The following is a 21,982-nucleotide window of genomic DNA, read 5'->3' on the forward strand; positions in this document are numbered from 1 at the left end:
TTTGTTTCAAAGTCACATTGTAACATAATATTAAAATAACTATAATAGATAAGATCCCTGTAAATCAGACAAGGAAGTAGAGATAATGAAGCTTACGGTAAAAATGTTCTCTCATAAGAAAAACATACTGGTATCAATACATCACACTGTTTAGAAAAATACTGACTATCCTGTAACGGACTGTTTCATAGCTTTTGATAATAAACATAATATTTCTTCGTAAAACTGACGACTGCTAAGGTATCAATATTAGGATGTACTTGACAAAAGCTCAAAAGGTGTTTGTAACTGTGATACGATTCATATCAGATGCTGAAATCACTTACTCAAGTTACAGTTTTTAACATTCAGCATCATTTTGCTTTACTATGGAATTGCCAGTTCTTAATGGAATTAAAACATATATAAAGACTGTACTCAACAACGTGCCCTAGAGACAAAGTGAAAACTGATAGAGAATTATTTTTGTAGTTTGCCAGTCTTTCACACATCATATCATGTTGTAATCAAGTGATCGGTCCCCTCATACATTGCTGCAACAATGCATTACCCTCATTGTGAAAAATACTATGAATATAGTATGCTGTAGGAGTAAAAGACATGACTCACCAAATAGCAGAAGATTCAGTCATCAGCAGGCACACACAAAGAAAATAGAAAGCTTAGACTAGCTTTCAGAATAAATTCTTTGTCAAGCTAGAACACACACGCGTTTTGTGCATGTACTCTATCTTGACAACAAAAGCTAGCAAGTTGTTTTTTTTCCTCTGCATGTGCCTGTTGACAACTCAATGCTTCTGCTTTTCATTGAGTGGTCTTCTTTACTCCTAAGTTACTTACATTTTACCAGAACTTTCCTAGATATAAATATACTATAGAAAATTTTACTCTTTCATCATAAACCCAGCGCTTTCCACTGGTAAGTCTTCCATATAGTCAAAGGTTTTGTGTGGTTTTCTTCCCGACCCCCTCCCCCCCCCCCCTTAGATGGCCACAGTTCAGAAATGTAACACATTGTTAAGTTCATCATGGTCTCTCTCTCTTCCTTTTGTTTACATAATGCTGTTGGATGACATTTTGTTTTGCTTCTGTTGTTGTTATAGTAAATTAATTATATGCTGTTGTATAAAGATAAAGACTTTTCTGAGTGTGTACCACATGAACTATTTGATTATTTAGTTATGGTAATGGAAAGCCCTTGCAGAATGTAAATATTGAAATCTAAAATATTTAAATGCTTAATATTTCAAATTGTGTTAGTTATATGAATGCAATTCCATGAAGCATGATTGGAGAAGAAGATACATTAGACACTTTGTTTAAAAACTGCAATTAAATTATGGCTTATGCCTAATATATGTCAGCAGAGAGGAAAGAAACAATATCGTCATAGTATGACACAGCCTCAACCCCCTGTTCTCCCCTCCCCCCGTCCCCTCCTCCCCCCCTCTGTCCCCTGCTCACCATTAATTTATCATAAGCTTGTGATGACAATGTCTTCCTCCCCATACCTCTAATTCTCAGGGATTTTTTGCCCCAAGTTTGAGTAGCCACCTTGTTCTTCTGTTTCTCAGAAGGATTAGCCCGTAAGTTAGCAGAGTTTTCAGTTTTGTTTGTAGATGATTCAATGCCTCTACTATTTGGACTGTTGTTAATTAGTTTGATTACTTGGTTGAGTTTTATCAATCACAGGAACTATGTTCTTAATAAAGTCAGCAAAATATCATCTGCACACTACTGGTGAAATAGGATTGTCATCAGTAGTTTGTAAAAAATTAATCAATTCAAATTGAAACTATTTTTGCTAAAAACATTATTGTATGATGTTCTCTTCATTACAGGCAAGAATTTGAAAGTTCGCAACCCAGAGAAGTATGGCTGGGAGCCGCGTTGGCTTCTTAGTCAATTAATTGATATATATCTCCATCTCAATTGCGACAGTTTTGCTGCTGCTTTAGCTGGTGATGAGGTAAAGTGTCTGTTTTTTGTTTTTTGACATAGCATTAAACAAAAGGAGCACACTCATAATTAGTAATGTGGTACAGTATATAAGTGACAATTTTAATTCATAAATATTAACACATTTGAGACTGACCAGTTTTTTCCTTTCTCTGAAATTGACTTAGTCTATTTATTCATGAAGATATTACTATAAAATGTTAGAAAAATCAGATGTGCAACTTAATTTGCTGAGTAATAAAGAAAACTTGCACAACACATTTGTACATAATGTTCCTCAGTGTGTTATGTTTTGAAACACTCAGTCACAGCCAGGACATTTCTTTGCAACACACTTTTTCTTTCTGGCTCTATCTTACATTGGCAGACACTCTGCACACAGGTGTCCAGTCTTTTTCTAATTGGTTGTATTTTTTTGGCAATATGTCTTCCACTAGATCTGCTAAGGCCAAAACCTGGAGAAGAAACAATTTCTTTACATTAGTTGACTTGTGCTGCAAAAGAATCCCCTAGTTGTACAAGAAACTTGGAGAGAGTACATTTTGTCGTTTCATCATTGTTTTGTGTCCCCCGATATAGCATGAAGCGTGGATGCAGCAGTGATCTCTATTTCAACCTAATGAATGAACAATTTCTTTCACCATTTGAATCATTATTTTTTTTATCATTAGTAAGCAATTATTTAGTCTGATTCATTCTTTCCTGCTTCGAATGCTATGCTCCAAAACAATATCGAGTTGACAAACTACTATTTGCAAAATAGTGTAGCATGTCAAGAACATCAGAACTTCTTTTATGTCCTACATTTGAGACAGAGCGGATGTTCCCTTATTGTAAAAATCGCTTGTACATTTTGGATTCTTTGCTTGACAACCATGTATTTTAAATGATATTTTCTGTCAGTCGTGAAAGTGCCTACTACCTTCTTATTGCAATCCTGTTCATAATAAAGTACAACAGATGACACTCAACAGCAATACATGTACATTATAACAGTCACTTCTTACCCAGAATTAATGTTTCCCTGCTGTTATTAACTTTGTTCATCACTCTCTTCAAATTTTCTATGTTCATTATGTTGACACATTCCCACCATTTACACGTCATGAAACAACACTCATAGGGGAGCGGAAAAACCATTGTAGTTGACAAAATAAAATGGTGCTGCTCCTTGAGCCCTAGACTCCCTAGTCCTGAATCAGTAGAAGTGATTAAAAGTTGTAACAAATAATTTTGCTGCTAGTGCTTTGTCTTCTGCCTCTGCTAACCAAGTACTGTATTCTGTTGAGCGTTCTGAGGTTGAATGATTTGTGTTAAGTGAAAATAAATTGTTTTTTTGCCACTGTTTTAATACGGAAAGGGACAAGAAAAAGTAAACCTCTTCAAAAAAGATTAGGTTCATTGGGAATTGTACAAGATTTGTACAGAGTTTAGGATACCTGTGTTCATGCTGAATATGGTTATTGAAAAAAAAAAAACAGTATCTAGGAAAGTGCAAATAAAAGTGGCCCAAATTCCAAAGGAAAAAAATATGCTAGTTACTTCAAATATGAGGAACTGGGAACATCTGCAAAGATCTGGTTCAAGAGATCACATGCACGTGATCTGCCACTGAAGGGCAAAATGTTACGTGATAATGATCTAAAGGTGGCCATGTGCTTCTTAATGAGAATTTCTCCACAAATAATGGCTGGACTGATGGATGTAAGAAGTGATGTAATGTGTTTCAAGAAAGTATATGTGGTTGAGGAAATAGATAATTTACAGAAACTGTTAGTGAATGCCTGAGTAGTAGATTAATAGAACATACACAGCCTCAATAATGTAAGGACAGCATCAATATTGAAAAAATCAGTCTTTATGTCAGTAACCTTCCAGATAAGATACTTGCCTTTAAGGGTGAAAACTGCCATGGAAGAACACACAGTGTCCACCCCTACATTAATGTAAGTTACCTGTGCTGAAAGACTTCAAGAGACTGAGGCCATTGTGATTGGTAAACCAAAGAAACCAAGGTTTTAAAAATGTGGAAGCATTACCCACCAACTTCAATGCCAATTACAAAGTACGGATGATTTCAGAGCTTTTAAAAACGTCATTTATTCTAGCCTTCATGCAAAAATGGAAACTTATGACGTGAAGATTCTCCTATTTGTAGGTTGTTGCCCCACAGTCCTAAAAATGTCAATTTACAAAATGTACAGTTGAGTTATTGCCAACAACCTGCACAAACAAATTGCAGCCCTTCAAATGGATCGTGATTCATTCTATCAAGACATTTTACAGAGAAATCATTGTACACATAGCATTAATTTAATAGAGACTGGAAAGAAATTGGACTTCTATAAAGTATCGCTACTTGACACACTGTGTTGTGTAACAGAGGCCACGACATAGGTTATTTAGCTCATCTTCAACTGCTCCCAAACAGATGAATGATATACCTGACTTCTTTACCTCCTTCCTTGCAAGTACCCCCTCCTACATAAATATCTCGCCTAAGCACCACAAGGTACAAACAGTTTTATGCCGTACTTACCTGTTTGATATTCATATACTAGCAAAAATGACTTTGTCCTTGAGAACCACACATATCTCCATCAACTGCAAATATCTTCAGTCAACAAGTGATGGAGAAGACTCAGAATTCAAATGGTTGAACATTCTGGAGAATTTTGAAAAGTCGATTGTGGTTACGCTGGATACACAGAATGTATTTGTTAGTGTTATTGAAGTGCAGTGTTAAAATTTCTTCGAACTTTTCGTGGTTCATAATGGTTGCAGGAACTATGAAAGATTTATCCTTTTGACCAGTAGTCAGTGATTTCTGGCATTTCCACAAGATATATATGAATAATTATGAAGAAGAATGAATAAATATTCTCAGCTTTTGTCATAGTGAACTTCCCAAAATACTATTTGCTTTTCTGAATCCTTTGTCTTCTTTGTATGACTATTATTGGCCCTACAAAACAATTAGGCTCAGTTTTTATATATTTTTCAAAAATTATTTCCACTGGCCCACATTATCAGAAACAATACATTGGTGCAGAATGAAGTATTGCCTTCACACGGCAATTTCCAGTAAAGGGTGTACAGGAGCAGGGTAATTAGCTTGATGGCATGCAAATCTCTAATCTGCTCTCTTGGGTCTCTTAAGCAGTAACACCAGTGAAGTTGATTGTTCAGGAGATTCTTCAGAGTCATTTTCCTCATCTACAATCAAATTATTATAAATTTTACAACTATATATGTTACTTCAGCCAATACATCCTTGCAAAACTTACACTACAATACTTCTCGGTGTATGAACCCCAGGACAACCAGCAAAAATGCTGGAATTTTTTTATCCAGAAGAAATTCGAGGAAATCTGGAAATCATTTAGAATTCTGGGAATTTTTCATTGTTGCAGTTTTCAGTTAAATTTTTGTTATCTTGACTGGTAAGAACTGATAATCTAGCAAAGAATTTTACTTACATCTGCTATTACAGCAGTAAAATATAAATGGGAGAATAATGCTGAAATACAAATTCAGTTTCAAACAAAATGTGGCATTTACTACAGTAAGGCACAGTGCACACACAAATGTCTGCCGACAGCAAAATGCGTCAAAGACTATGTAATACTTCATAACAACAAACTGTTTTCAATGTGTATTTTCATGGGACTTGCTTCAGTGAGCATGATGTCGCAATTGTTTGCATTTGTAGTAGGTCATGGGAAAACATTGCAACTGTTGGTTTGAGAAGTGTTACTTTCAAAGTAAATTTCCTTTTACATGGGATGAATTATGTTACATGTGAGAATGTGGGATGAATTTCATAAATCATGGAGTGTTAGACTCTTATTCAAAGCCCAATTCTGAAGACGAGTCACTGTTAAAAATTTTGAGCTCAGAAGGCCAGCCATTTATGCAATTATTTAAAATTTTACAAGCACATTAAGTACCACACACTAAAAAAGACCAAGTTTCAAGGTTAGTTTTTCATATTTATTTTAGTTCTTTCGTAGATTACAAAATGTGTAGTAAAGATGGCAAAAAGTATAATTCTTCTTTTTAAGAAAATGTGAAATGAGTTCTTGAGCAATTTCACATATAATTGACTTTTCTATAGAAAAGTCGGAAGTGTTCAATAGAACATGTATTCAGCCTGCCAATGCAACATTTGCACAGCAGTGAAATTTATTATCATGCTTGTGAGAGATATTCACCTGCTGCAATTTAAGCTGTGTCCTTAGGACCCTGCCTAACCATACCATTGGAAAGAACAGCAAAAAAATTTTGACAACTGATATAAGTGAAAGCTGAGCTTTTCTCGCAGCTGTGCTGTATGTATGTTAATTTAAACCACAAATCTTTTCCTTTTTGTATGTTCATGTTGCTTAACAATGATATTGCTATTGGCTGATTACATCTGCTGTCCTATGCTCTGAATATCTGCTGTCATTGGCTGGCAAGATCACATTACATGAGCTAAGATTGGCTGACAAAAGCGCATCACAAACTCAATTTCAGTGCTTCAGAAGCTGCTGTGCTGTATTTGGTGGAATTACTGTTCATACTTTCATAGTATGAAAATATGCAGTGTAAATGCTGCTGCGTATGAAGAGCTATCCAAAATGTGTTGTTTTTTGCTGCTTTTTGTTTCCTAAAGTGCTGGAAGTTCTATGCGAATGTATGAAATCTTCGCCATTGAAATGATTGATAACTTTTAAGGCACCAAGGGAAAGTATAATGTCAGTTAACACGGGGTATAGTGTGTTTCCACCCAGGAAAAAGTTTATTTTAAACAGGGAAATCCGAGAAAAAACCATGAATTTCTTTTTCTTTTCTGCGTATACACCCTGTTCTTGTCGCTGTTACTCAATCAAGCATTCAGCAGTATAGAAATTTGAATCCATACTAGAATCATCCTCCTCCTCCTTTTGAATCAGAATCATTGAGTACTTCTTCTTGGGCATTGAAAACATCACTGTCATTGAACTCCCCCCCCCCCCCCCCCACCACCACCACCACCACCACCACCACCACCACCACCTCCCTCCATGGGGCCCACAGTACCTATTGTAATTTCATGTTTGGCACGCACGGGACCCCCGAACTATTGCAGTCTCCTTCCTTTTTCCAGGCTGCATTACTGTCCCTGTCCCTGTTCCTCTCCTTCCTTGTCCTTGCTCCTTTCTCCCTGCCCCCACCTTTCCCTCTTGGTGTACTTCTTTATATCGACTTGACTATCCTCCCAGCTTTGTTTTGGTATGTGCTGTTGTTTATTTTGCTTTTTCCATCTCCTTTTTGGCGTTTTTGGTCCCCCTAGGGTTAGACCTCCATTTCCAGCGTTTTCCGTTCAATGTGAACCATTTGGGGATTAACTCTCAACCTATTTTCCATGGTGCAGGCTCCTTTCCCCCTCCCCTTCCTTTTCCCCTTGCACTCTGGCCCCCTTCCTGCTGGGTCACCAGCATGGTAGCCAGTCCATGTGGTGAGGCTGTTAAATACCTACTTGGCTGAGCCCCCTGACAACACGTGGATCACAGTGCTAGTACCTGAGCTGTTAACACCTCATGTATGCCAAGAGTCAATGCTCATCACTTTGGGGCATCAGAACTCCCGACAATGGCGGCCGTGCCAAATGGCCCTTGCTGTGGCTGGTTGGCACCCACGGGGCGAGCCCCTGTACCACTCGGTACAGGGCATCATTTTCTACCGGGATCTTCTTCTGCAAAGTGACGAGGAGCTCCGTGCAAACCTCGTGTGGTGAGGAGTCCGATTTATCCGCCATGTACAGTAAGCCCTAAAAACAATCTCACCGAGGCAGGCACCTTTATCCTGGCCTTTTAGGTGGTACCCTCCCAGAGAAGGTAAACGTGATGGTGTATCAGTGTGATGTGAAACGTTACATTCCACCACCAGTGAGATACTTTAAATGCTTACAGTTTGGACACATCTTCCCGCTGCACCAATGAACCCCTCTGCGGTGACTGTGGGCGCCCCCTCCACGAATGGAGTGCCTGTGCTCCCCCGCCAGTATGCGTAAATTGTAATGCACAGCATCCTCCACATTCGCCAGCATGCCCGGTGTATGTGAAAGAACACGGATTCAAGAGTAAAAGCCCTTAGCTTGACTTACCTACACCGAGGCTTGTCTAAAGTATGACTGGCTCATCCCGTGCCTATAACTTCTACTTTTGCTTCAGTTATGTCCATTCCCCCTCCTACTCCATCCTCTTCCCAGCCCTGCCCCATTCGCCCCAAGCCTTCTGCCTCACCCGCACTCTCCCAGTCCCCCCTCCCTCTCCCCCTCTCCACCACTGTCCACCACTTCGGGTGCAGCTCCCCCTCCCTCGCCGAAGAAGTGCTCCCCTTCATTGGCAGCCACCAGTACTGGAGCTCCCTCCCAGGACTCCTCTTCCCGGCACGCCCCCCCCCCCCCCCCCCCCCTGAAAGGCGATCTGCAGCTTCACATCGACCGCACGATCCGCGACCAGTGGGCACCAAGATTGCCAGGTGTAATTCCATGCCCGACCTCACTGCAGTCTACCCTTCTCTTCCTTCGCAAGAGAAGGAGAAGAAAAAAGAACGAGGGCAAGGCCCCTCTGGTAGCCCCTGAGGCGCCGCCTTTCCCTCCTCCAGCCAATGAACCAACAGAGTCTGACTCCATCTATATGGACATTACCCAATCCTTATCGGTGACAGACGGCGACTCGGTGGCGTGACTGGCTGCAGTCTGTTCGCTACCCATTTCAACTCCAGCTTGAGAATCTTCCAGTGGATTTGTACTGGCTATTTGCGTCACCCCCCAGAGTTGCAGCGTCTTCTTTCATCCTACACAGCTGCTTGCATTGCTCTCCAGGAGACCCATTTTGTCGATTTTTACTCACCCACCCTTCGTGGGTTCCACGCTTTCTGTCGAAATCGAACTGGACCCTTGCGGGCTTCTGGTGGTGTTTGCACCTTGGTCTGCAAGGACATTGTTAGTAAATGGGTTCCTCTTCATACCACTCTGGAAGCAATTGCTGTCAGTGTTCATCTGACCACTCCACTCACAATCTCTAATATCTACCTCCCGTCTGACAGGCTGCCCACGTGCCTTGCCCTAACCACCCTTCTTCAACAACTCCCTTCTCCCTTCCTGCTTCTAGGGAACTTTAATGCCCACAACCCTCTTTGGGATAGTCACATGACTACTGCCCTGGGCAGGACAGTTGAAGCTGTTCTGGCAGGGCTTGACCTCTGTCTCCTAAACACCACCGCTCCCACACACTTTATGTGTGGCACACAGCACCTTCTCTGCCACTGACCTCTCCATCTGCAGTCCCAGCCTTCTTCCCTCCATTCAGTGGGGTGTCCATGATGAATTGTGTGACAGCGATTATTACCCGATTGTTTTGACCTTCCTTCAGTAAATCTCACTCCTTCACCCTCCCAGGTGGGCTTCTCCAAAGCTGATTGGGGTGCCTTCTCCTCTGCTGCCATCCCCCCTGTACTACCACACAGTAGTATTGATGAGTCTGCACAGACTTTGACTGCTGCCATTCTTTCCACAACTGTTTCGGCCATCCCTTCTTCCTCAGGTTCCCACTGTTGGAAGATGGTCCCTTGGTGTTTCTTCGGAAATTGCTGTGTCCATAAAAGACCACCACCACCATGCTCTTCAATGCCTCAAGCGCCTCCCTTCTACTGCTCTCCTTTTGGTCTTTAAACGATTCCGCGCCTGGGCCCTTTACCTAATCAAATTTCAGAAATGCATTTGCTAGGAACGATATGTGGCTGCCATTGGACTGCACACCCTCTCGTCACAAGTCTGGGTGAAACTTAGGTGAATTTTTGACCATCGTCCTTCCACTGGTGCTGCAGGAACTTCTGTGCATGGTGTTGTTCTTACTCATCCGGACTTTGTCGCAGATCATTTCACTCAACACTTTGCACAAACCTCTGCATCGACTCAGTATACATCCACGTTCCTCCTCCTGAAAGAGCACTCAGAATGACTGCCTTTGACTTTCGGTTCTCACTGCTTGGAGCCTTATAATGCCCCATTTATTGAGTGGGAATTCACCAACGCCATTGCCCTTTGTCCTGACATGGCTCCTGGACCGGATTGGATACATAACCAAATGCTCCAACACTTACCAGTGGCTGCAACTGTTGTATACTGACCCTTTTCAACCATCTGTAGAGTGAGGGGGCATTTCCTACTCAGTGGCAGGAAAGCATTGTTATTCTGGTGTTGAAGCCTGGGAAGCCACCTCTTCAGTTGGATAGCTACCATCCCATTAGCCTTACCAACACCCTCTGCAAGCCCCTTGAATGCCTGGTGAGTTAGCAACTGTTTTGGATCTGTGAATCCTGCGACCTTTTGTCATCGACTCAATGTGGTTTTCACTGTGGCCACTCTATGGTGGATAACTTGATCTACCTGGAGACTGCTATCCGGTTGGCTTTTGTCCATCGGCAACACCTCATTGCAGTGTTCTTTGATCTGCTTAAAGCCTACGACACCACTTGGCTCTACCACATCCTCACCAACTTTCACGAATGGGGCCTTCGTGGCGCTCTGCCCGTTTTTATCTGTAACTTTCTTTCTTGTTGCTCTTTCCGGGTCCAAGTTGGTTCCTCCTACAGTACTTCCCATCGGCAAGAAAATGTTGTTCCACAGTGTTCCATGCTGAGCGTCCCTCTCATACGAATCGCCATTAATGGACTGGTAGCAGCTGCTGGGCTGACAGTGTCCCCCTCTTTGTATGCTGACGATTTTTGTATGTACGTCACTTCCTCCTTCATGGGCGCTGCAGAACGCCGTCTACAGGGGGCAATCTACCGTGCGCAATCTTGGGCTCTCTCCCATGGCTTTCAGTTTTCGGTGGCCAAGTCATGTGTCATGCATTTCTGCCATCGCCGTACAGTTCATTCCCATCCGGATCTGTTCCTCGATGGACAGTCCCTCAAGGTGGTGGACACCCATCATGTCTTGGGTCTGGTCTTCGGTGCCTGGTTGCCATGACTCCCTCATCTTCCCCAGCTGAAGAGGACATGCTGGTTACATCTCAGTGTTCTTTGATGTCTGTGCAATACCACCTGGGGTACAGACTACTCTATTCTCCTGAGATTGTACAAAGCGCTGGTCCAGTCTGGTTTAGACTACAGGAGTCCTGTCTATGGTTCTGAGTCACCTTCGACATTGCAGATACTAGACCCCATCCACCATTGTGCGGTACAACTTGTGACTGGTGCCTTCTGGACTAGCCCTGTGATTAGCCTCCTTGTAGAGGCGGGGATTCCACTGCTGCAAGTTTTGCGCCAGCAACAGTTGCTATCTTACGTGCTCTACAGTCGCTGCACCTCAAAGCACCCTAATTATGGTCTCCTTTATCCAGACACGGAGATCAACCTATCATGGCAGCGGCCACGATGTGGGCTTACCATGGCTGCTCGCATTCAGTCGTTCTTTTCTGAGCTCCAGCACTTCCCTTTACCACCTTTTTTTCTTCGCTCACGCATGTACCCCTCTGTGGTGCATCTCTCGGCCACAGCTCTATCTTAATCTCTCCATCAATTCAAAGGATTCTACCCCTCCAGAGGCCACCAATTCTGCTGTCTCCTCAGTTCATTCCAGGGTTCAGAAGTGATTTATTCTTATGGTTCCATGGTTGCTGGTCACACTGGTTATGCGTACACCTATGCGAGCTACACGAAACTTAATTCCCTACCAGATGGCTGTAGTGTCTTTACTGCAGAATTAGTAGCCATCTTGCGCCCACTGGACCATGTCCGCTTCTGCTCAGGACTGTCCTTCACTATCTGCAGTGACTCCTTTAGCAGTTTTCAATGTGAGTACGCAGTGGTTTTCACCTGGACGCCAGGCCATGTTGGGATCACTGGCAATGAACTTGCCGATTGACTGGCTAAATTGGCTACTGATGGGCCGCTGTCTCTTGCCATTGGCATTTCGGAAATAGACCTTCGCTCAGCATTACGTCGTCAGGTTTTGGGACTTTGAAATGCAGAATGGCACACTCTTTCTTCATCAAACTAGCTCAGGACGATAAAGGCTTCTACAGCTATGTGGCAGTCCTCCTTACGGGCCTCTCGTAAAGCCTCTGTCGTCCTTTGCCAACTTCGTATCGGCCATACTTGGCTGACTCACAGTTATCTCCTCCATTGTGAGGACCCCCCTCACTGTCATTGTGGATCAAAGTTGACTGTTGTTCACCTCTTACTGAACTATCCTGACTTACCCGAACAGTGATGGACTTTTAGCTTTCCTGATTCGCTAGCCCTGGTGTTAGCTGACAACGCCTCAGTGGCTGATCTAGTTTTACGATTTCTTCATGATGGGTTTTTTTATTGCTTTAATTAAGATTGGGACCTTTAACCTTATCAGTGGGTGGAAGGAATGGCAGGCCGTCTTGCTCCCCCCTTCGCTCCAATTCGACTAGCTTCAACTGGGCTTGGTGGCTCATTCCCGTCCTCTGCCTTTCCACTCCTTTCTTTATGGGGTCTGTTTTATCTTGAGTGTGTATCTTGTCTACCTGTGCTTCTTCCTTCATGCCCCTGTCATTAGTCACTATCTTTCCCTCCTCTCTTCTTCCGCCTTCTTCCATCCTTCTCTGTTAATAATTTGTAATTTTATGGCTCTTGTAGTTCCCTCTTATAGTGTGAGGTTTTATCAGTTTTAGTTATTCCAAGGTCAGAGGGATTGATTACCGCGTAGTTTGGTCCATTTCTCCAATCCAACCAACCAACAATTGAATTTTTCCAGCTCAGAGTTTCTGCAGGCCATGAAAAGTGAACCCGATAACGCACAAATAGACAATAGCGTAGGACCTAGAGCAGGGTAGCAGTAAACGAAGCAGTCTTTGGTACAACAAATAGTTCAGAACCCAGTAACTAGGTAGCAACACAATACAGACATTCTGCCTTATGTGTTTGAGTTAATTCCCAACAGAGAGCATGAAATGGTGTGTCGGGTATAAATTTTTATGCTTATAGTGAAGCACTCTCAGTTGCTGTCTATTCTGACAAACTGCTGCCACCCATATCCTGTCTGGGTGTTGTCCACAACATATTTGTTAATAACCAGTTTTGATAATTATCGCCAGCTTCACTTATAAACACTACTGTAGACTTACTGCGGCAGTAATACACCAGAAATTTGTGCACAACCATGCAGAATCAAGTGATAGAGTAGTGATTGTGGCTTTATCTGTAGTAGTATCATATGTTAAAACAGTCTTCTAAATTGGTAGAGAAAATAGGGCTGTAGTTTCATTCATTCAGTTCATAGGTTCTCCATAACAGCTTTCTCTGTTACACTTTTCCCAGTGGGGCTTGGAAGATGGCTCTACACAAACTCAAGTTTATGGGAGGAATGTACAGAAGCATTAAAGCTTTTCCCATGATGTTGAGTATGCTGTGATTGCATGACAGCATCAGAAACAAGAAATTTGTTTCTCTTCTTTTCTTGGACTTTTGTAATTTGTCACAGGGAACACTTTCCAAACTCACTCGTATGCAGAATGTAAGTCATCATCTAGAAGACAGTACCTCTTTGTCACAGTTAGTGGTTTAAAACATATTTCAAATCATATGGAAGGCGGAGTTTAAAAATAATTATGATCTTGAATTATGAGAAACTACCAGGTGCTTTCTGTATGGTCCAAAATCCTTGCTCCCATATCCCTTGCAGAGCAACATATCTTCCAGGACTTTCCATATGTTGTCTGGTATATGTCAAAGACCAAATGGTAAATAAAGTTTCCTTCACACAAGCTGATGGATGTTAATAGTGGATTCTTATGATAGATACCTGTACTACAGTGGTTCCCAACAAGGGGATAATAACCCCCTGAGGAATAAAATGTAATAATTCTTAGAAGTAAAATGTAATAATTCTGAAGGCTAAAATCAAAAGAATGCAATTGTCTTTCAGTCCCAAAACTAAATTATTTTTAAAACCTTAGTATATTATCACTATTCTTGAAGATTGTACTGCTGATTACATAAGTTACCAATAATTACATTTTTCAAATACTTGCATCAACTCATGACAGTGTTGTGGTGATTATAACTTGATCTTCCTCATGTAATCCACCAACTACACACTGATTTGGTACCATGCATCTATAACAGTAAAATTGAGCACATACATCAAAAAAGCTTAAATATATCATGAAATTGCATTTTCCGAATTGTAGTAGTTCCCACAACAGAACAGATATTGCTTCATTACTTAATTCACTACAATAAACAAACTAATTCACAGCACAACAGTAACTGTGTAATGGCTACTACACTGCTGTAGGCCCGACACTGTATTATTGTTATTATTATTAGTAGTAGTAGTAGTAGTAGTAGCAGCAGTGATATGACACAAAGCATCTTCTAATTTCTGCCAGTTCAGAAGTAAGAAGCCCATCAATGAAGCGATTTACAAACCATAGGCATTAAGTACAGGATGTTTCAAAATGAGTGTATGGATTTTAAGGCTTTGTATCATTTATTACATTCAACTTACAATTATTAATAATACATCAAATAAAAGAGCAAATCAAATAGTTCCCTTACAAGTGTTCAATCTGAGCACCATTTGTCACCCATCAAGTTGATAGGCAATTTCTTCTGAAGCCTTGATCAGCGTGTCTTAAGTAACTGTGTTGTGTCTAAAGTCAAGATGATCAGCTGGTGGCGGAGGACTGTCACTTGATCCTTTATGAATCCAAAAACGTAAAAATCACATGATATCAAATTGTGTATGAACATGGAGGGCACACAAAACAAGCTGTCTCATCTGACTTCTTGAAGACGGTCCAGTGTTCAAGCTCAATCACTTACTGAGTTATGCCAGTGAGGCAGTGCACCATCTTGCTGCAAAACACAGTTCTATGGTTCATCTTCTTCCCATTGAAGTAAGAGCCATAGTTCTAGCCCTTCAAGGTAAGAAACACCAGTTACAGTTGCTTCACTGAAAAATGAAGGCCAATAACTTCCATAGGAATATGGCACAAAGAAAAATTCAATTTTCTTTTGCAAATGTGCCATCTCATATGAATTCGCTGACCCTCCAGATGCAAACATTATTTTCAGTCACATTTCCAGGTACGGGACATGTCGATTCATCACTGAAGACAACAGGACCATCCTCATACAGCAACATTTCCTTTGCACAGTTGGCATATAAGCCGTAGTCTGTAGGCTTTGGAGCTTGGAATTGCTAATTCACGACTAGCCTTCCAAACTGGTTTGTTGGTGCCACACATGAAACACAAAACAAATAAAACTTTTTGAGTTGCTGTTTCATTTGATCTATTATTTACAATTATAAGTTGAATGTTATAAATGCTACAAAGCTTTAAGACCCGTATATTCCTGTATATCCTGTATAGTGCACACATTTTAATTTGGTTGCTTTGAATTATGGTGCAGGTGTGGGTGAACCAAGTGTCGCTAGGGTGCTGAGGAAGCATGTTTTGTAATGGGGTGCCTGCCCTCACTATTGACAGTTAGCTTTCTTTTCTGTGAACTAGTTTTAGGTAACACTTGCAATGGTCTGAGAATTCTTAAAAAAAAAAAAAGCCTTATCAGTTCTCGCACTGAGTCATTAGATCACATTTTAAGAATACACCAACAAAAACTAAATATCATCTACCTTTCAATATTTTGAAAATGAAATTGTTCAAAAAAATTCTTTTTCTTTATAAAGTTTGATTAGGTGGGGATGATAGTAGGGGGAAGGTTTGGGGTACTAGGTAATATCTGACTGCCCTCAGGGATAATTGTCTCAGAAAGGCTGGGAACCAGTCCTCTACCATATGCTGTCTTCAGTTGCAAGCCACTCATTAGACAATAATGCATGTTTGTCTAAAAACATCAAGTTTGGTATAAAACAATAACAAGCCAAGAGATACAGTGTTATGGCCCTGTAATCAAACAACAATTATGTTAATAGTAGATAAAACTGATACAACTTGTGATCAGTGTTATACCTTAGAGCTAATCATCATCGCAGAGCAGCACAATTTCAGCTGACAAAATATGACGTAGATTGTTCTGATGTTCTGTTTAACTACAATTGTAGGTGGTATAATCAGCGAGGAGTAGTAGCCCGAGCATCTGGTTGCACTTTAGGACATCAGGGAAGAACATAACTGCATGTGCAGAACTATATACAGCAGAATGCTCAACCCCAGTGTCACCAACTTGTAAGTTCTGTTCAAGAGAGTGACGAAACTTTTTCTCCACCCAAGTCGTGCATCTGCTGTAGCATCATGGCACAGGTGGTGGTACTGTATCTACCTGGAACTCTGTCTGCCACACACCAGCAACTGTTGACATTGTTGATAGTTCATTTAATTTTCAAGCTTTTTATGTGGAAGATATGAGTTTATGGCAATATCATGATTTTTGGAAGCAAGGCTGTAACAAGAAATTTCACTTAAAATGGGGAAAATGTTTCTGTCCTTCAAAGTAGTCACCGACAGTGTGTATAACCCATTGCGAGCTAAGTGAAAGTTGTAGAATGCCCTTAGCAGTGCCATTTGTGTTATTAGTTTGACGAGATTGGTCTGTTACCCAATGAATCTCTCTAACAATTCTGAAGCAGATGCCATGAAGTGCTTTCTTCAGTATAGAACTCAAGTTGAAGTGACAAGGGCTTAAGTCCAGGGATTTTGGTTGGTAGTACAGCACTTCTGGCCCCATAGATTGAATAAATAAGTCACATCTTGCACCATATGTGCCCAAGCACCTGTCCTTTTTTCCCCCTAAGGGAAGTCTTTCCACTCCCGGGATTGGAATGACTCCTTACCCTCTCCTTTAAAACCCACATCCTTTCGTCTTTCCCTCTTCTTCCCTCTCCTGGAGAAGCAACCGTCGGTTGCGAAAGCTAGAAATTCTGTGTGTGTGTGTGTGTGTGTGTGTGTGTGTGTGTGTGTGTGTGTGTGTGTTTTATTTATTGTGCATACCTACTGGCGCTTTCCCGCTTGGTAAGTCTTGGAATCTTTGTTTTTAATATATTTTTCCCAAGTGGAAGTTTCTTTCTATTTTATTTACATAATAATAATAATAATGGTATCATGAGTGGTATAATAAGATGAAGTCTAATTGCACCTTTCTCTGTTACAAAACCCATGCGTGATCATCGCATTCTGAATCTCTGCATTCACACATTCAACAGAACGCTTGGCCAAGTCTCATCCTGTAACACAAAGAGCAATGCAGTTGTCAAAATAGTGTGAGAAGCATTTGCACCATTGCACCTAATGTTATCCTCAGTTACTTAGTTGAAGCTATAATCTCTACCAGCTCCTCTAATAATCACTACATGATCTTTAATAAGATCTTTCCCAGAGAGCCATAGTCAAAGATGACAAGACAAGATAACTGCTTTAATCATTCTGTCATAAAGTAATAGATTGTCGGAATCAAGATTTAATATATTTCCAAATCTGATTACTACCTTGGCAAAAATGATAAAATAGGTATTGGCAACAAAATTTAATTTAATCATACTGTAGCATACAGGCAAGTGGTTCCTCACATTATGCATATTAGTTTTTTTTTTATGGTAATAGAAATTATATTAAAATAGAATGCGCATTTTGAGGGTAGACCTTGCTAACACTGGTTTGAAGACAATCCAGAGTTTCATTTTTGGCAGATCTTTAATTTCCATCAGTTTAACCCACATATTTCATTTATCTGTTTATTGATTGCAGCGGTCCTTCAAGAAAGAACTGTTTGAAGATGCAGCAGCACGAATGGAAAGACGTTCCATTAAAACACCAACTGAGATTGAACAATTCAGAAACTTAGCTGAGAAAGCACATGACATTTCAGTACAGAATTTGAAGAAAGAAGTTGATTACAGTGATGCACCTGATGAATTTCGGGGTAATTTTAATTTCATTAAACTAGCAAAACAAATAAGTGTGTAAATAAAATAACTCTTGACACAGAGATATAAAATGTAGCAGTAATACTCAGTATTTTGAGTAAAAGGCGAGAGCAGCACAGTGCACATATTTCTTTAGTCTCTGAAGAAAGTAGAAAGTGTGCAAAAAAGTTAAAGATTCATCCTTCCGACCATAGACATTAACCAAATTCTGTTACAGGAATTGATGTAAAATATGGCTACTTCATCTATCTTCTGTAGCTTTTGATTTATTTGCAAAGTTTCATACATTTATTTATTTAATAGAGTTATATGCTACTAAATCAGCATCAGTGGATCACACTCTAGATTACACAATGCAGTGACTGTGGCTTATCAGGAAGTTCATAATATAATGAATTTGGTTGTTCATCTCTAATCAGAATTTTATTGTTTATTAACATAGTCACGGATTATTATAATTTAAACTTTGTATGTTCGTTTTTGTCATACTCAAATAAGATATTCTACCTACACACCTGACCAAAAATGAATTTCCGTGAACATAAAAGCTGTTGAAATGAAGTACACTTAAAAACTTTGCAGGACATATATGTCATAGATGAACGTTAGTTGTCATACCCAAATTTATAGCACCAGTGCACACATTTCATTTCTAATAAGAGAGAAGAGTTGTTATGCCATGTGTAATGTTGCAGTCTTTTGATAGGTAGCCTTAACTGTAGTATGAACTTCCTCTCATCAACAGGTTATGTACATCAGATTTTGTTGTTTCTCTTTCCCTTGATCTCCTACTTTGTATTGCTTCATCATCTTTGAACTAAATGCCTGAAATGTTATTGAAGATGAACTTTTTTGAACTGAACATGTAGGAAACCTATTGTGATCTACTTTTCTAACCTACCATTTGTGTACATAAGTAATTTCACTTGTGTAGATAATTACTGTACAAAGCCTTTTAATGCATTTACCATTTAATGTTTGAGAGCTGTATGTGGCTCATTATATGCTTCAGATCCATTGATGGATACATTGATGGAAGATCCCGTACTGCTTCCATCAGGGAAAGTTATGGATCGTGCTGTTATAGTGCGTCACCTTCTCAATTCATCTACAGATCCTTTCAGTCGGCAACCACTCTCAGAGGACATGTTGGAACCAGGTAAGTTACATCATCTTTGCCACTAGGAACTGATTATTGATGTATGTTTCCTCTCTTTATATTCTTTTTCCTATTGATAGAGATGAATACAATAAGCAGATTCAGAAGGATGTAGGATGCAGTAAGTACTGGGAGATGAAGAAGCTTGCACAGGATAGGGTAGCATGGAGAGCTGCATCAAACCAGTCTCAGGACTGAAGACCACAACAACAACATGAACTTAAATGAGAAATAGAAATAATGGTATTGCAAATTTAGTAACATTTGAGTATCAGATTATTATCATAACTTACATAAAAAAAGGGAAATGTCCCCAAAGTTAAACTTCAGTCAAATAAAGATATAAAACAAAACTTCCGTTTATCTGTTGGTAGGGGACATAATCATAAAAAAGACATAAATTACAACTTTTGTATGCTTCGATCAAAAGAGAGACAAAGTATGAAGGAACTGGACTTAAAACAAGCGATAAAAGTTACCCTGGACTGGCAGCCAAGGAAACCCAAAAAGGCAGCATGAAAGAGAAATCAGAAAGGAAATTTTAACAAGATTTTGAGCTGAAATCTCAGACTGTTAACCAACTATAATGGAAAACAACAAAGAAGAATGTAGAAGCAAATAGAGTGGGAACAGTTTACTTGCGCACACATTCTTTCACTGCTGAACTATCCTTTTCAATGTCTGACTGAAACTATATAAAAAAAAAAAAAAAAAAAAAAAAAAAAAAAAAAAAAAAAAAGGTCCTTCCTCCCCACTTTAATATATTCTTTTATTTTGTGTGTGAAGGTAAATGGAGTGATTTCATAATTGTTTTAATGTAAATCTAGTACATTTTAAGTACTTTCAAAAATGTGCACTCTGTTTCCTTGCTTTATTAAATATTTAAAATTCACTGAAAGATATCATAAAAACCAGAATAATTATTTTAATTTAACATTTTACTAAGCAATTCCCCCATACATTACTTAACAGTTGAATAATCTTCCTCATCCCCAACACCGAGTCCTGCTCTTTCCCCAAAGTGAAATTCAAAGATCTTATTAAAATCTGTGTAATTCAAAACTCAGCCACAGGCACCTAATATTTGATACACTTGAACCACCTCTAACAAATCATGCAGGGAAAGGCAGTGGTTAAAGCATTGAGTTCACATTCACTACACAGTAGTAGTGTACACCTAACGTCCAATTGACATTAACTGTCTCCAACAAATGATGCAGGGAATGCCACTGGTTAATGTGTTGGATTCATATTCAGTTCACAGTAGTGAAGTAGCTATCCAACTCTTGTTTCCTTGAACCACATACGAAAAATGCCAGAATGTTTATTTCTAAAAGTTCACAACCTATTTCCTTCTACATCGCTTCCCTACCCAAAGTTTCGCACCATCTCTAATGATGTCATTGTGAATGAGGCATTCAAGTATAATCTTAATTTCTTTCTACCACTTCTGAATAGAACCAACAATGCTTTGACCAGTATTGGCTTCTTTTAGGCTGTTATGTATCATCTGGAACACAGCAGTCAGCCAGTTATAGTTTGGAAGTGCATAATTTGTGTAACAGTCATAAAAGAATGTAATCATAATGGAATCTACTCTCTTCTGTTCTTGGCTGTCAGTTACAACCTTTCTATGCTGTGTGACAGGAATGTTCCATTCTTAAAAATTAAGAATAGTAATTGCCAAAAATTGAGACATATGACAGTTCAAAATCTTAAACCCCAGAAAACACTTTTAATGAATTCTACATCTACATCTTCATCTACATCCATACTCCGCAAGCCACCTGATGGTGTGTGGCGGAGGGTACCGTGAGTGCGTCTATTGGTTCCCCCTTCTATTCCAGTCTCATATTGTTCATGGAAAGAAATATTGTCAGTATGCCTCTGTGTGGTCTCTAATCTCTCTGATTTTATCCTCATGGTCTCTTCGCAATATATAAGTAGGAGGGAGCAATATACTGCTTGACTCCTCCATGAAGGTATGTTCTCGAAACTTCAACAAAAGCCCGTACCAAGCTACTGAGCATCTCTCCTACAGAGTCTTCCACTGGAGTTTGTCTATCATCTGTTGCGATTACTAAATGGTCCTGTAACAAAGCATGCTGCTCTCCGTTGGATCTTCTCTATCTCTTCTAACAACCCTACCTGTACGGACCCCACGCTAGTGAGCAGTATTCAAACAGTGGGTGAACAAGTGTACTGTAATGCACTTCCTTTGTTTTCAGATTGCATTTCATTAGGATTCTTCCAATGAATCTGCCCAGCATCTGCTTTAGCGATGATCAACTTTATATGATCATTCCATTTTAAATCACTCCTAATGCCTACTCCCATATAATTTATGGAATTAACTGCTTCCAGTTGCTGACCTGCTATATTGTAGCTAAATAAGGCATCTTTCTTTCTGTGTATTCGCAGCACATTACGCTTGTTTACATTGAGATTCAATTGCCATTCCCTGCACCATGTGTCAATTCACTGCAGATCTTCCTACATTGCAGTACAATTTTCCATTGTTCAACCTCTCGATATACCATGGCATCATCCGCAAAAAGCCACAGTGAACTGCCGATGTTATCCACAAGGTCATTTATGTATATTGTGAATAGCAACAGTCCTACGACACTCCACTACGGCACATCTGAAATCTCTCTTTCTTCTTATTCTCCCCCCCCCCCCTTCCACACACACACACACACACACACACACACACACACACACACACACACACACACACACACACTTATATTATTTTGTTTTTATTATCTCTCATTTGAAGAAACAGTAAAGCCATCTAGCCTGAATATCACTTAAAACTTTTACAGATCGACTGCAGTAATAAGCTATTGCTTTGTCAAGTCAGGCCATGTGATTATTGGATCCTTACATATCCTTACTCTTGGAAGCGTGAGCAGTACTTGGTTTTAATTTAAATTCCTCAAACTCAAGAAAACTATATTTTTCTT

General features: G+C 40.0%; 1 protein-coding gene across 2 annotated transcripts in view; it reads left to right on the forward strand.

Moving 5' to 3' along the window:
- Positions 1–21,982, forward strand: part of LOC126337038 (ubiquitin conjugation factor E4 B) — a 277,773-nt gene that overhangs the window by 234,155 nt on the left and 21,636 nt on the right. For both annotated transcript variants that reach the window (XR_007565033.1, XM_050001343.1), the window contains exons 19-21: positions 1,842–1,969; positions 17,676–17,850; positions 18,867–19,013. Coding sequence is in view for 1 of the 2 variants with exons in the window: in XM_050001343.1 (XP_049857300.1) it covers positions 1,842–1,969; positions 17,676–17,850; positions 18,867–19,013 (450 nt within the window). In the remaining variant the exon portion in view is untranslated. The remainder of the gene's footprint in view (positions 1–1,841; positions 1,970–17,675; positions 17,851–18,866; positions 19,014–21,982) is intronic.

Source organism: Schistocerca gregaria, chromosome 2 (assembly GCF_023897955.1).
Source record: "Schistocerca gregaria isolate iqSchGreg1 chromosome 2, iqSchGreg1.2, whole genome shotgun sequence".
In the NCBI taxonomy this organism is placed as follows: domain Eukaryota; kingdom Metazoa; phylum Arthropoda; class Insecta; order Orthoptera; family Acrididae; genus Schistocerca; species Schistocerca gregaria.